At 38.0% G+C, this 15,490-nt stretch overlaps 2 protein-coding genes across 5 annotated transcripts; one reads left to right on the plus strand and one right to left on the minus strand.

The window, feature by feature from the left end:
• Positions 1,244-3,817, plus strand: LOC18771662 (growth-regulating factor 1). 3 transcript variants are annotated; one of them, XM_020567800.1, is made up of 4 exons: positions 1,244-2,162; positions 2,412-2,913; positions 3,038-3,483; positions 3,616-3,817. In XM_020567800.1, exons 1-4 carry the CDS (start codon positions 1,967-1,969, stop codon positions 3,621-3,623), a joined length of 1,152 nt encoding a protein of 383 aa, XP_020423389.1. In that variant the 5' UTR covers positions 1,244-1,966; the 3' UTR covers positions 3,624-3,817. The 3 variants fall into 3 exon arrangements, with proteins under 3 accessions (XP_020423389.1, XP_020423390.1, XP_007204778.2); XM_020567801.1 differs by having other exon boundaries at positions 3,044-3,483; XM_007204716.2 differs by having other exon boundaries at positions 1,244-2,150.
• Positions 5,733-15,474, minus strand: LOC18771778 (protein CTR9 homolog). 2 transcript variants are annotated; one of them, XM_020568338.1, is made up of 24 exons: positions 15,015-15,474; positions 14,738-14,804; positions 14,396-14,590; positions 14,021-14,121; positions 13,458-13,511; positions 13,141-13,257; positions 12,987-13,050; positions 12,652-12,866; positions 12,089-12,173; positions 11,686-11,786; positions 11,501-11,593; positions 10,869-10,937; positions 10,640-10,732; positions 10,161-10,427; positions 9,575-9,655; positions 9,309-9,467; positions 9,009-9,104; positions 8,589-8,690; positions 8,391-8,498; positions 8,071-8,295; positions 7,128-7,394; positions 6,951-7,022; positions 6,273-6,587; positions 5,733-6,149 (listed from the first exon to the last, which is right to left on the minus strand). In XM_020568338.1, exons 1-24 carry the CDS (start codon positions 15,153-15,155, stop codon positions 5,958-5,960), a joined length of 3,279 nt encoding a protein of 1,092 aa, XP_020423927.1. In that variant the 5' UTR covers positions 15,156-15,474; the 3' UTR covers positions 5,733-5,957. The 2 variants fall into 2 exon arrangements, with proteins under 2 accessions (XP_020423927.1, XP_007203901.2); XM_007203839.2 differs by having other exon boundaries at positions 6,270-6,587; positions 15,015-15,422.

A 15,490-nucleotide genomic window follows, 5' to 3' on the forward strand; every position in this document is an offset into this window, starting at 1 on the left:
TGTATAATTCTTGGAATGCATTCAGAAATTTTACAGAGTAATTAAAAAGAAAGAATATCATACAACTTTTGAATACAGTAACAGTCCAGGTTAAAATACATTAACTTGGAGGGAAGTGAAAAAAACAAAAAAAGGGTGTCTTTCAACCAGTGGTTGGGGATACTTGAAGGGATGTTTTTGGCTCAAGTGGGATCAATATAAAATAAAAATAAAAAAAGGGGAAAGGTCGGTTTGCATTGCATGTGTTTCAGCCTGCCAGGTGATCCAAGAACAGTGCTAGACAATACCCTACTTGTGCAATTTCCGAACGTACAATACAAGAATAGTTTCAGGGGCAAATAAATGCAACCAAACATTAGGAACTCTCTTAAATACTTTGGTTTTTTTGTTTTACTTTTAACACCCCAGCACCACCACCACTTTCATTGAATTCAGTTATATCATCACTATGAGGGTCCTAATAATGCAAGTCTTGGTCACCGCCAATTCAAAGATGGCCTTCTTCTATTTTCAAAGTCAATATATATGTCTCTATTATTCTCAAACCCCCAAGTCAAAGTATAACTATAAGAGGAAAAGGAAACGCAGAGAATATATTTTTCTCTTATTTGTTTACAACTTTGGTCTGAGTTGTGATGTAATCTAAATCAGAGAAGCAGTGTCTTCTGTTTACAAGTCTTGAACTTTGACTTGTTCCCTTGGTTGGTCAGTCACTTCACTTGTATGCTTGCAAACCACTTAAGATTAAAAATAAAAAAAGTTTACTTGTATTGTATGCTTGCAAGCCACTGATGATCATGGGCCTGCCTCCTGCCACAGGCCAAGGAAACCCATTTATTGAAGACTTGGAGTGAAAAGTTTCATGTATTTTATTGCTCTCAAGTTCTCAACAAGGTTAGAGTTCTTCTGATAAAAGTTTATAACTTTATAAGCTAAAGTGAACTGAGAAAAAAAGAAAACTCCTGTCCTTTGGATCAGTAATGACCCTTAATCATAAGGTTCAAATCAACGGTTAAGATCTGCACACTAGTTTATAATGCAGGAAAAAAAGAAACTTGTCTGAAGAAGAAGAAGAAAGAGAAGAAGACAAAGCAACCACATGAGCATTTGAAACAAAGAAAGCAAGCAAACAATAAGAAATATATAAGAATAATAAGTACAGTGAGGGTTGCTGTATTTGATCAGAACCCAAAAGCGGTCCTGCTCTGAATCACTGGTTTTCTAAATTTCCGAAATTGAAAAAAAGGCCAGAGTGTAAGTGGGGGGTACTGGGGTCTGAGGTAAAGGAACAGAAAAAGTAAAAGAGTTAGTAGCAGTAAAAGCTCAAACCGTACAATCTTCTGCTCACACAGGCATTAGCTTCAGATACCAACTCTATAGTCTCTCAGACAGACAGACATAATAACACTGAATAATTAAATAATCTTTTTTCCTTTTTGTTTTTGTTTTTCAATTTTTTTTAAACATTTACAACTTCTTTATTCACTTCCCTTTAGTTTATGGATTTCTGTAGAGTTGTCAGAGACAAGAGCTGCCACAGAGGCAGAAGCTTAGCTGCAGAACCAGAAGCAACAGAGGTGCAGTCATAATATGAGCACAGAGGAGAGAGAGAGAGAGGAGGTGGCAATGGCATGCAGCACTGTAATCAGAACCATTAGTTTTATCCATGTACAGAAGATTCTGCAGCTAAATGGTCCCTGAAATAAATATACCTACTCTACTCTCTCTGCTCTGCTCTACTCTCAAACTCAAAGGCCCTCCCTCTCCCTTTACTAATAATATTGAAATTGAATCATGCAAGTGCAGCCCAACCCCATCCTGTTTCTCTCATCTTTTCTCTCTTTCACTGCTCTGTGAAGTCTGAGACAACCAAGTTTCATATTTTTCTTTCCAATTTGTTCTTTGGAGGAAACTTGCTTGCTCTTTCTTTCTGATTTGGAATTTCCCTGCCTCTTCAATAATAGTAATGAGTGGGAGAACCAGGTTTCCTTTTACACCGTCTCAGTGGCAAGAGCTTGAGCACCAAGCTCTTATCTACAAGTACATGGTTTCAGGCATCTCCATCCCACCTGATCTCCTCTTCTCCATCAAAAGAAGCTGCTTGGACTCTCCTCTGCCTTCAAAGCTCTTCTCACACCACCCTCCGCATAGTAAGCCAACTAGTACAACACCCCCCCCTTCCACCCCCCCTCCCCCCTTCTCTCTCTCTCTCCGCATAGTAAGCCAACTAGTACAACACCCCCCCCTTCCACCCCCCCTCCCCCCTTCTCTCTCTCTCTCTCTCTCTCTCTCTCTCTCTCTCTCTCATGTGTGTGCGCGCTAAGAATGGAACTTTAGAGCTTTTTGAATGAATAATATTTTGGGTTTTGCTTACAAGAAGGTTCCTTGTTATGTTTGTGTGGATTTTGCAGTTGGATGGAGCTGTTTCCAGATGGGTTTGGGGAGGAAAGTAGACCCAGAGCCAGGAAGGTGCAGAAGAACAGATGGGAAGAAATGGAGATGCTCAAAAGAGGCATTTGCTGATTCAAAATACTGTGAGAGACACATGCACAGAGGCAAAAACCGTTCAAGAAAGCCTGTGGAAGTTTTCAAAACACCAATTACAACAAACTCAAACCCATCATCATCATCAACACCAACAACCATCTCATCAATCACCTCCAAGAACAACCCCCCTTCTACATCAACCGCAACCTTCCATTCCCTTTCTTCATCACTCTCATCACTGTCCTCTGACTCCCACCACGCTCAGCCCAACCACTCTAGTTACAATACCAATCTTGATCATCACCCTTTCCTCTATCATCACACATCTTCTTCAAGGCCTCCTGGATTTGGTTTGTCACATCAAGAAAGAAATACTTCCTTGCTTCTGGACTCTGGTTCTTATCCCCAAGCCAGCTCAGAATACAGGTTTGTCTAGAAACAACTCATAAAGTTATGGTACTTATTTTCAATGTGTTTTATGTTATTTCTTTGATTATTTAACCTGTTCGTGGTTAAAATTTTGTTTTGTTTTTTGTCATTCTGGGAGAAGAAATAGGTATGTTTATGGGCTGAAGGAGGAGGTGGATGAGCATGCATTCTTCTCAGAACCTTCGGGGTCTGTGAGAGACTTCTCTGGCTCTTCATCTATGGATGACTCTTGGCAGTTCACACCACTGACAATGAGTACTTGCACTTCTTCATCTTCAAAACAGAGAAGCTGCTCTGCTTTACAGAGTGAACACTCTCACTTGCAGCTTCAGAGCAATATCACTCCTAAACAGCAGAATTACTATGCTTTGGGTAGTGACATGAAAATGGACAGAAATGAAGGAACCCAGAAAACCATTCATCGCTTCTTTGATGAGTGGCCCCTGAAAGACAAAGATTCATGGCTTGACTTGGATGATAAATCATCAAACAGTGGATCAGTTTCAAACACCAGGCTCTCAATCTCCACTCATGACTTCCCCATCTTCAGCTCAAGAAATCATAATGGTACTTACACTGTTTATTTTCAGTTTGTCAATTAATATTCATTTGTTTTGAGTTAATTAGCTATACTGTTCTTGATTGTTCAGACCCAGTTGTGATCTTTGTCTATTAAGTTCATTTTGTTTGGTTTTGCAGATGACTGAGTCTCTCTCTCCAGTACTGGTTTCTGAATCAAAGGCCAAAACTGTACTTACCTGGTGCGTCACTTTAATTTTGGTGTTTGGGTGTTTGTGTGTAAGGTCTAATTACAAATTGACTATTTTCTTTTATTTTATTAGCTGAATGTGGTTGAATCAGATTATTGTGTTTTAAATGAAGGATCCTATGTCTCTGGCCATCTTGGTTTCATGTCCTACTCTACTTCATATAAGAGGTTCCAAATGAGTCAGCCAAACCTGTTTTATTTTTAGGCTACCATTTTGATGTTTTGTTTGTTTGAAATCATAATTGAGGGGACCCAATGGACCCAGGATTTGCTAAATATTTTGTCAGTTCTGAATCTGAGCTTACACCAGGTTATGTTGGCAAAGAGTAAACCATCCTTGTAAGTTGTAATCTTCAAACCAGGGCAAGCATTGATCACCTTATAAATATATCCACCAGCCACTATACTGGGAAAACGACTCTTCATCAAATGGCTTTTCCCTTCTTTCTTGGTCCCTGTTAAAACAACTTACTTTGTATATATATAATATATATACATACAGTAAAAGAAACCAGAGAAAAGAAGAAAAAAACAAATTTCAGAAGAAGGAAAAGAAAGAGAGAGTGGTATTAGATGCACGTGCAGTAAGCAGTGACAGTAGCAGATGCAGATATAAATCTGTGTTTAAAATTGTATAAGAATCCGTTTACAAAGCTGAGGAACCAAACATAAATTGGCGCACGCATGTTTTCTTTGAAAAGATGCCAACCACTCTGCTGCTTCAAATCTTAGATCATGCAAGTTTTATTCACCCAATATCTACAAAAGAGCTAGCTGCCAATTCTTCAACCCATATATTAAATAGGACATTTATGTTGGATCCTCAAGCATGTTAAGCCTAATAAATGAATCTACAATATATTTTTTGTTGTTTTTTTTTTTTGGCACTCACTCTTTGGTAATAACCCCATTGCAGTCTTATATATATAACAGATACTGCTTGCCTCATTTTCTGTTTTTTTTAAAAAAAAATACTCTTTCTTCTTGTGAATTAGAGTTTGACACATGGAAAAATAATTCATCAAAAATACAAAAAAAAACTCTTACACATGTCACACTGTTATTGGCACGAATATAGGAGCTCCTACTTACATAGCAAGGAGAAAAGTATTTTCCTACGTAACCAGATGTAGCATATGTTTATTTGTTTTAATTATTATTGTTTTCTTGGGAAAAGCTTGAAAATCAACTTAAAAGGGAAAAAGGTGGAAAAAGACCCTTGAATTAAATATTCTGATGTTATTGGAACTAGAGTAAACTGGGTTCTTAAAAGTTGAAACTGCTGAAACAGTCCTGATCCCACTCCACAAGAAAGAGAGTGTATGGGCGTGAAAGTTGTTTAGTCATATAGAAATGAGGCAGCCAAAATAGGCAGAAGGGAGAGGCAGCGAAGCTTTAGCAGAAACAGCAACACTAATCTAATCTGAATTGTTCTGAGGCCTCTGTTGGGTGAGTGGGTCTGTGGTTGGATACTTGGATTGGACCAGAAAGAGGAAAGAAGAGTCTGCAGATTTCACCATCTTTAGAGACTTAAAAGGACTTCTACACTCATATCAGTTGGCAGATAACTTGATGTGCACTCTCAAGTCTCTAACACCTCGCAGTTTCAAAAAGAACAAAAGTGGAGAAGCTTCATCTTATGCACTGTCGTTTCAACTCAAGGAGAAATCTTGAAAGGAAAACTTTTAGATGTAACTAAGATTTTTCAACTCAAACATCTGAAAATGTTGAGACTCTTTTGCTTATAGCCACATCTCAGACGCATGTGGTGATTCTATGGTTCAACCTCCATGCATGCATCTATCTAAGACTGTCAATCGCAATGAGATGCCCTCCAGAAATAAGATCATCTAATCACTAGAGGTTCAGTCCCACCGGTAATATGCCGTGGTGCAATTCTGGTGCACATGTATTCGGACAAGCCCAGGTTTTCGAAGTACAGAATAAAACACTCAAAATCTTACATTCATATGCATATGAGATGATCGCGGCCGCGGGGGGGAGGGGGGGGGGGGTGGGGTGTGGGGGGTTGGTTAAGCACTAGAAATGAGGAAATGAAGCTTCTATTAGAATTTTTTTCTTTTCTCTATTTATTTTTTAAAGTTACAGAATACATGAAAAGAATTCTCAGAACTCTGGGGATCACAAACAGAAACTATAAACAATGCAGTGATCCTCAGTGAATAACTCATGCCTTCATATAAATATATTTTTTGTTCAAAATTGCAAGACATATTTACTCCTGATTCCGTAGAGCTCAAGATGATGGATCTTAATCATCATCATCATCAAGAGCGGCCTCTCCATTCACTTTATCACCGCCTTCTCTGCCTTCTCCATCACTCCGTAACTCTGCAGAATTTTCTCTTACAGGACTCGACCCCGGCTGCCTCTCTTGTTGCTCATCATCATCAGATTCTGACCATGCCCGCCTTCGTCGAACTGTGGTTGTTGAAGGTGCAGCCTAGAACATAAGATGAATATGTTACAGCCAGCAGGAAGTGAAACATTTAGTCTCTCAATGCATTTCAGCAAGAAATTTTCAGCAGGTTAGAACTCAGACATGAGAATGTATAAAATTTACCACCTCATCCTCGGCATCAGAATCTTCAAGCCCAGCTGCTGCAAGAGGATCTTGAACATTCTCTTCATCATCCTGCTCATTCATCTGACCAGTAGGCTCCCTGTAATTCGTGTTGGCATCTTCATCTTCCAGTTCTTCCTGATCTTCCATCATATCAGCTTCTGCTTCCAATGTGTCGTAACGCGACCTTGAGTATTTGTCCTTCTTTCTCCTTTTTCCACCTTTTCTCCTTCTCTTTTCACCATTCCCGCCCTCCTCATCATCCATTTCTGATCTTTCCCTTCGCTTAGAACCAGGTGTACTGCTCTTCCATTGCTCCTGAAGATGCAAAAAGCTTGGGGCAATTAGAAACATGAAATTCTTCAACCAAGTTTAGATGTAAAATAAATAAATAAAAGCTATCCACTTCCTGTATCCTTCAGCATCCATCTATTTTCTATGAGAATGGCCTGTTTGGATACTACATTAGCATTCTCAGATCTATACAGATCTCTCTAGAACAGCAGAATTATTCAAAGATATAGTTCTTTGATGATTTTCATAATACAAGCTAACTAATCTTTGATCTGGTGCTCACAGTCGAGCTTGGTAATATAAGACTTGAAAGAGAACTGCCACATTCCAAATAGGGGCAACCAAGAGGGAAGTATCAGTATAGACAACTCAATTATCAATCTTTACCTTGACGCGCTCAAACTGTTCCTCCTGTTGTCTCACTCGCTTCAGTTCGTCCTCTTGCAATCTTCTCTCCAACTGTTATACAAAAGCATCAATAAATGTATGATGTAAACTCATACAAAAGTATTAATACATTAACCATCGTCGTACACAGAATGAAGCAACTTTCAAATACCAAACCTGAAATTTCCTCTGTTCTTCAGCCTTACGACGGGCTTCCTCAGCCAATGCCATCTGACGAGCAACTTCTTGTTTGTGCCGAATCTTCTGCTCCTCATGCTCAGCTACTTTAAAGTGAACTCTCGCAGCCTCAAGCAAGTGACTACAATACTCAACATGGGTGTCAATTTTTTTCTCATCAAACCCATGAAAGTGAAGGCTGGAAGCAGCAGACAACTGTCTAAATAAGCGAACAGCATTTTCTAGCTCTGCAACTGTTGACCGCACCTAAAACATTGATACAAACAGAAATTTATGTGCTCATGAGAGAGAGAGAGAGAGAGAGAGAGAGAGAGAGAGAGAGAATGAAATCACAAATTAAACATGCATTCAATAAATATACAGGCCAATCAAATTCCAAAGAAATAGCATTACATATAATCACAAAGACACTACATTCAACAGCCACCGCGTATCAGGAAGGGATGTCCAATAATACTACAAGCTGTAAGAACAGTTGTGCAACGTGACAGCCACAGGTTGGCAATTTCTCTCACAAAATTCTTAATTCAGGGTTGACAATTTCTCTAAACAAGATAAATCATAATAGGGTAAAAACATGAAAACAGGTATGACTATGACTATGAGATAAAAATGAAAACCAGATAAAGTATTGGTGGTGGTATTGTTGATTTTGTTGTTGTTGTTGTATTATTTAGTGTTAAAAATAATATATTTTTTATTATTTATAAAAAAAAACCGTACATAAAATGTTCTCATATATGCAAAAATCAATCTAAGACAAATCTAAATGATCAAATTCTATTATCTCCTAGCCATCCTTCTTCCTGCTTCTTATCCTACATCATGATATCCAAGGTTGAGCCACATTGAACCACACAAAAAGCTTTTAGTGTGACAACAAATGTAAGGCAAGAAATTTTGAGAAGGTTTTCCATCAAACCTCATCAACAGATTTCTTTGGCTTTTGTAAGGTTGAAGCTGAGAACTTTTGCATTACAACACCTGCATCAAACCTCAGCGTGTAATTTGAAGGTGCCAGATGAATGGCTCGCAGTAAGTTCTTTTTGCAGTCTTGCCACTGCTCAGCTTCATAGTGGGTACGAGCCAAATAGAGTAGAATCTGAGAGTCTGTGTTATTAAAGAACTTTCTCAAGCAATTTTGGTACTGCAAGACAACAAGAGTCATCAGCACATGTATACGCCATCAAAAGAATCTGGCAAAAAGAGAAGAAGCATAGAACAGAGATGAGATGAATTCACCATTTTCACAGCCAATGCAAAATTGCCTTGAGCAAAATAAACATGTGCCAAGTTTATCCACACATCTGGCATCTGAACAAAAATGTTCCCACTGGCAGCTTCTTGAACCTACAATAGTACAAATGAAAACAGTAAACCATTCATGTACTAAAATGAGGTACTGTATAGAGATATCGAGAGATCGATCATACAACTCACCTGCGTAAAAATGTCTTTTGAAACATCAAAGTGACCCTTCTCTGCAAAGACCACTCCAGCACCATTGGCAGCATACAAATTAGCAGAATGTTGGGCTAGGACCTATAAGCATGAGAAAACGAATATTAGGTTTTTGTAACCGAAAAGAAATGAAATATCAGGATTTCTGTTACCATGGTTGACAAACTCTAGATTCAAATAGTACAAAATACAAATTGAAAGATTTTAGGAATGTCAACTAATAAAAATGGTTCACAGACCACACCTAAAATCACCCCAATGATAAAATAATAATGCGCATTTACATTCAAGCCATAGAGGTCATAGAAATAATTAATCAAACATGTCACAAATAACAAAAAGGAGAGAGAGAGAGAGAGAGAGAGAGAGAGAGAGAGAGAGAGAGACAAAAAAACATACTTTAGTGTAGAGTTCTTTGGCTTTTTCTAAATGCGTAGCTTCCAACTTAGGAGCTCTTTTCTCATTGCGAATTGCCGCAAAGTAGTTCCAGTTGCCCTTGAGAGTGACAAAAAAGTGTATGAGATGTAAAGAATACTAAAGTAACAACTACAATGGCAAATGTGTTTCCCATTGACGCATAGAAGATGCAATTATGAAATAAATTTTAAAATAAATTTTAAAGAACACCAAAAGTCATCATTTATGTATTATATATCTAAAAAGAATTGAGAGAAGCATGCACACTAAAACAATACACACCAGAGAAAGAGTGGCATAGGAATCCTTCCCCTCGGTTGCTTCACTAGCAGCCCGAAAGGTTTCTTTTGCCTTAACCCAGTCATCATTTTTCAATTCCAAGTCACCAAGCATTAATAGTGCATTTGGGCACTTGTTATTCACCTTCAGAGCATCATTAACCTGTAGAAAGAGCAAGTCAATGTTGGAACAATGTGCGCATGCATGTGTGTGTGAGAGAGATAGAGGGAGAGTATTAGGACAAAGGGAGTTAAAGGTATAATAACAACCAGTTCAATGCTTAGTTGAAAATTATTTCGAGCTTTCGCAAGGGCAGCCAGTCTCAGATAAGCATCTACATAGTCTGGGTACTGCAAAGAAGAACAGAGTTTAAACAACCCAAGAAAGAAAAAAAATTGAACCATGACACATCAAAAGGTCAGCTCCGCAGGTGTTTTTCTTTATTTATTTATCAGTACTTTGTGGTAACCTTGGTTTTTTGTTTGAGCATGAAAAATTCCATTACTAGCACCATGAAGTAAGAGATGCATCGTGGTCTTTTCTAAGTGCCAAATTCCCAATTACTTAGAATTGAAGACCAGGTTCTATGTTCATAACAACATGGTACTGGTAAACATGCCCAATTAATTCAGCATCTGCATGGAAATTCTTCTCTTTGAGACGGTCTAAAATCTAATTTAAGTTCACATCACCAATGACAAAAAGTATCAACATTTTTTTTTTACCAAGTTTTATACTTTAATTAGAGCAACCAGATGGATGTAAGAATATAATCATGTAAAACAATTTTCCTCCAGTGCTATTACAACATAAAACAAGCATATTCATGCACGTGCACAAATAGAAAAGACGTACCTTAAACAAAATGAGACGGTACAATATACTTGCAGTTTCAATGTTATGCAACTGCTCGAGTAATCTGGCCAGGTTAAATAGTGTTGTGACTTTATTCCAGGGTAACTCGACTAAGTGCCCCTCTTTCTCAAGTTGATGAAATATATGCACGTCCTTGTATTGTGAAATAGATGCATTAGCATCAATAGATGGGGGTTTTTCTTTACCATCAATGAAGGCAAGCCATATTCCATCACCTAGTGCCTCCCTGAAAGTTTGCTGAGCAAGCTGACAGACAGAAGAATATACAAAGATATCAAGCTACGTTTGCTTGGTGTAGCAATTACAATTATCCGGGTAGAAAACAAACAAGCAATCTTAAAACTACTCAAACCTACACAACATTTTATGAAAGTGCAAAATGTAGATGCTGATACTTAGCATCTGCCACACAGACAATTTTAATTGCATCAAAGATATCCTTGGAGAACTGCACAAACCTCAAATTCACCCCTCTCAAAATGAAGAACCCCAAGATTGTTAAGAACTTCAATTGGTACTTCTTCACCTTCCTTTTTCAAAAGATTACGTGCCTGAAGTAATAATTGACAGCTTAATAAACCTTCAAAGGAAATTACTAGATTCCAACAATGAAGGAGAAAAAGAGCTCCATTTAATATAAGGATGATCATTCTTGTTATTTAGGACAGAATAACAAGAAATCCATACCGTTTTTAGGCAATCCAGAGCCGCTCCACCATCAGATGAAATCAACAGTTCTCCTAGGTCAAGAAATGCCTGCATTGCAGTCCGATAGAAAAAATTAAAATAAAAGTTTGAGCTAGGATATGGCTCGCCATACATACTAAAATTTCAAGATGCATCTTCAAAATGACCACATAACACCTCAACTCTATTCATCCAAAAACAACTATTATCATCTTGGCTATGTACAGAAACATCCTGTTTTAGTATGGGCACAGGATGTGAGACTCAGCCAGTTGCTAGATAACCCATGAGGATACAGCTACACACAAGGGTTCCAGTGAGCATTATAATAAACATGTACCATCATTATCAACACTATTACTGTGTTTCTTTGTGAAGACTGAAGAGCAACAAAGACAAACAATGATGAAAAAAGTATATACAAGGAGAACCCCTAACCAATTGGCATAGCAAACCTCTAATAAACGGAGACACAAATGTAAGAGTGCCACACCAATAAACAGGAAAGAAAATATCAGACACGTGGACTGTGGGCATAGGTTATGTTAGCAAATTCACACAAACCAATTCTCACTGGGGAAAAAATCCACAAGGACACAACTCATCAAAGAATAATAAAGAGGATCGATAACCTGGGAATCACATGGGTCAATTTTTGTAGCCTTCCTCATAAATTCCAAGGCCTTCTCAGTCTGTCCAAGCTGAAAATATATGTGCCCAAGGACCTAGAGAAAAGGGAAATTAGCAAAGTAAATCAAACTAACAGAAAAAATATATCATTGATGCCAACATACTTTCATTTCACGTTTCAACTCACTTTCAATGCGTCACAATTATCAGGGTACACCTCCAAAACCTTTTCAAAGTTTGATAGTGCACTTCTAAGATCTCCCATCTTCAGTTGTACCTGTCCCAAACCTGTCACCATGAGCCCAAAAATTATGCACAGAACTAGGTGAATGCAAACAATATTACATCAATATAAACCTGCTTCTCCGTGCAGATTTCAGCATACTACCGAAAAATGTCTTATTAACAGACCTAGTTGAAGTATGCATGCCAAGGAAAATGAAAACAAAAGATGTGGACTTAAAAAGAGAAATTATGTTAAAGTCTTGCAGAAGATATATTACATTATAATCATTACTAATACTATGCCAAAACATCATACTCAGGCAAAGTATAAGCACAGAAGATTGTAATGATTGATGGTAACTGACCATAATAAGGAAATACGAACTCAAGGGGTTTACTGATTTCCTTGACAGATGCCATGTAGTACACTCCAGCCTTATCATAGTCCCCCTGAAATCCAGTGAAAATAAACGTTTGTAACATTTGTGATCCAATGTATGCATGACTGAAATGTATAAACTTGATGTCATCAAATCAAATGAGGCCACAAGACTTGCTAATAATTTATCTTCACTTATTTGAAAGTGTTCGTTGCCAGCAGTAAGTTAGTAACAGTATTGATGACAATTTCATTATAGGGCCACCTTATGCATTTGTTTAGCTAGGAACCACAATAGCTGGTCGAGTAGCATGTGGAGCTAAATGCTGCCTAAGATAAATCACTAATGGATGATCAACCACATTTAAACACACACACACACAGAAGTCGCCAGAAAGCATGTGATTGTACGGAACACAACTTCCTCCGCCTCAAAATTTCCAATCAACACAATACAAAAAATGTAAAGAACCCCTTAATGATAACAAGAAAAGCATGACCTCTTCATAAACAAAATAATAATAATATCATGCATAATATTTTACTAACCTTGCTATGGTAAGATCGTGCCAAATTGTAGTAGGAATGTGACTTTGTCGGTCCATGGTTGGTGACAGCAAGTGCAGTTTCAGTTAGTTGCTCAACTAGAAAGTGCTGACCAGTGTAGAAAAAATGGTTTGCCAAATAATTCAAGGCCATTGCGCAATAAGGGTATATCTCAAAAGCTCTCTGCATTTTTTCCATTCCTCTCCTTATTCCAGCAGCTGTCAAGTACAATATATCCTGAATATTAGACTGCTCGAAGGAGAGAAGTATGGACAAATAATAACTATCAAACTAAACACAAGTGCAACATATAGAAATGCTGACTTGTATGGTTGTACCTGTATTTGCATGCAAATCCATAATCGCAAGTGCAACAAGAGCCTCAACATTTTCTGGATCTAGCTGCAAGTATAAATTCATTTTGTTAGAAACTGCGGCATTTAACACCTTCACCTTATATTAATGCATCATTCATTCACTGATATCGCTTGCCTGTAAAACCCGTTGAAAGGCCTGCCGAGCTTTTTCAAATTGACCCATTTTGTAACGACAGAGACCTATGCCAAGTCTTACAGCCGCAGGACAATCGGGATGTACTTGCAGGGCCCTCTTTATCAAATTTCACAAAAGACAAGTTAAATCAACAATTAGCGTTCGTAAAAGAAATATCTTCACAAAATTACCAAATTTCTACACTGCAGACCCATAACCCCAACCAATTCAAATACAAATAACCAATTCTAGAGGTTCAGACCATATACATTCTTGTGTTCTTCCCATTAGCAAACAATGGGATGAAAAATACAAACCTTGTACAGCTCCAATGAATCCGAGTAATGCCCACGGTTGAACTCAACGCATGCCTGCAAATAACAGGGGCAATGTGTTTACAACAAATGAAGCATATCTACACTAACCAAGCCCAACCCAATTTGGTCTCTCTTGCTCTCTCTCTGGGACAACCAGCTCTGTTATATTTCAAATGAGTTCCCCCTTGGTCTTAATTTAAATTCTATTCCGTTAGCTGCTATCTAACACTAAAATAGTCACTCCCATGTACCATTGCCAATTTTCTGGCCACAGGGCCATGCTCATAGATCATGGATTCACAGCTAGCCAAGTACCTCACATGTTAAAAATTTACACCCATAATCAACACGCTTTAGAAAGAATTATTGAAAGTAAAAGAGACAGTGTTCAATATATGATATACTGATAAAGCCAAGACGAGGAAGAGCAATAACTAAAAAACTAACTATATCTTCTATTTTCCTTATCATATGCTGATATATTCATCACATCTTTATCCATGCGATCTTTGAAAATGGGAAGCATAATTATTTTGCTAAGCAGAGAAATTCAATGTATATACCTGACCCAAAAGGGCAGGAACGTTGTCCCGGTCTCCATCTAATACAATCTTGAATGCAGAAAATGCTTGATCAACTTCACCTTTAGCCAATAAGAGCTGACCTGAAAGACAGGTAATAAAATTTCAAGTATCATAGGATGCATCATATAACAGCAGCAAAAAGGTTGCCCCTACATTATCTCACAATATAGATCCTTCTGTGACACTCATTGAGAATTTAGACACATAATAGTACGAGTAAGCCGTAGATGTATTATAGACCAAAACCAGCAAGTTTCAGAACATAAATTGCAAACACAAAGAAACTTTATGTGCCATACAGACAGAAGGATACACAAAATTTCTTTGGACAAAGAGGCTCTGGGGTATCCACACCTTTCCCAACCCAAGTAGAAGGCTCATGAATGTCGATTCTAGATGCTTTGTTGTAAAATTGTGTAGCTAGAATGAAATGCTCCTCCTTTTCTCTCTGTTTGGTCTCAATTTTTCCGAGGTAGGTGTAGTAGGCCCCTAAAGCATTCAAGATCGCAATCCTCTCATATCGAACATCAGCATAATACTCATCAATCTCTGCACCAAGAAAAAATAATAATAGCCAACATTACTCCACAATTTAAACACAATTCGATAGACATTAAGCACCTATAGCAAGTACGAAACAAAAATTAACAAATAAAACAATTTCGGATATTGCAAGTGCCGGGAAAGAATGATTACCAGAGCCAGACCCTTCCTCCAAAATCTGGCGGAACTGCTCAAGTTTTCCTTGTTTGAAATACTCTCTCTGCAGCATTCCCAGTTAAAAAGTAAACCGCATATTCATCGTTTTGTATTAGAAAAATAAATACAAAATTCACCATTATCTTGCATTAGCGTAAAAATTGAAACGTAATTGTTCAGCAACTCAAACAATCATGCCATGAACAAAACATTAAGCATATCCTCTAACAGAAAAGGCATTTAAATCAAAAACTAAAATGCAAAAAAGACGAACCGCGATAATGAGCCAGAGATCGAGAGAGGCTTGCTCGGCTTTGAGAATGTCGATGATATCAGTAGCTTCCCTTGGGAGTTGATCCAGAACCACCCTCACTTCCTCCTCTGAATTCTGAACCGGTATGTACACGCACGCCATTGATTCCCCCAATCACCCAAAAGCCCAAAAATAAAAAAAATAAATGACAGTTTATCCAAACGAAACCCTAACTCTCTGTCTATCTCTCTCAACTCGTCTTCGGTGAACTGGCCGGAGGGCGAGAACGGCCACCAATTAGACGCAAAGAACGCAACTTTTCTTCGCGTTTGAACTTCGAAGGTTGTGCTGTGAGAAGATGAAAACCGCTCACACAGTCACTGTCTTCTTTATGGTGTTTCTCATACTATACCAAGCTCTCTGTTTTAAAATACAACCGAAAGAAATAGACTTCTTTTTTCTTTTTTTAAACCGCCTCGCGCTAAAACCTAGTCCTT

This window comes from Prunus persica, chromosome G7 (assembly GCF_000346465.2).
Source record: "Prunus persica cultivar Lovell chromosome G7, Prunus_persica_NCBIv2, whole genome shotgun sequence".
Taxonomy (NCBI): Eukaryota; Viridiplantae; Streptophyta; class Magnoliopsida; order Rosales; family Rosaceae; genus Prunus; species Prunus persica.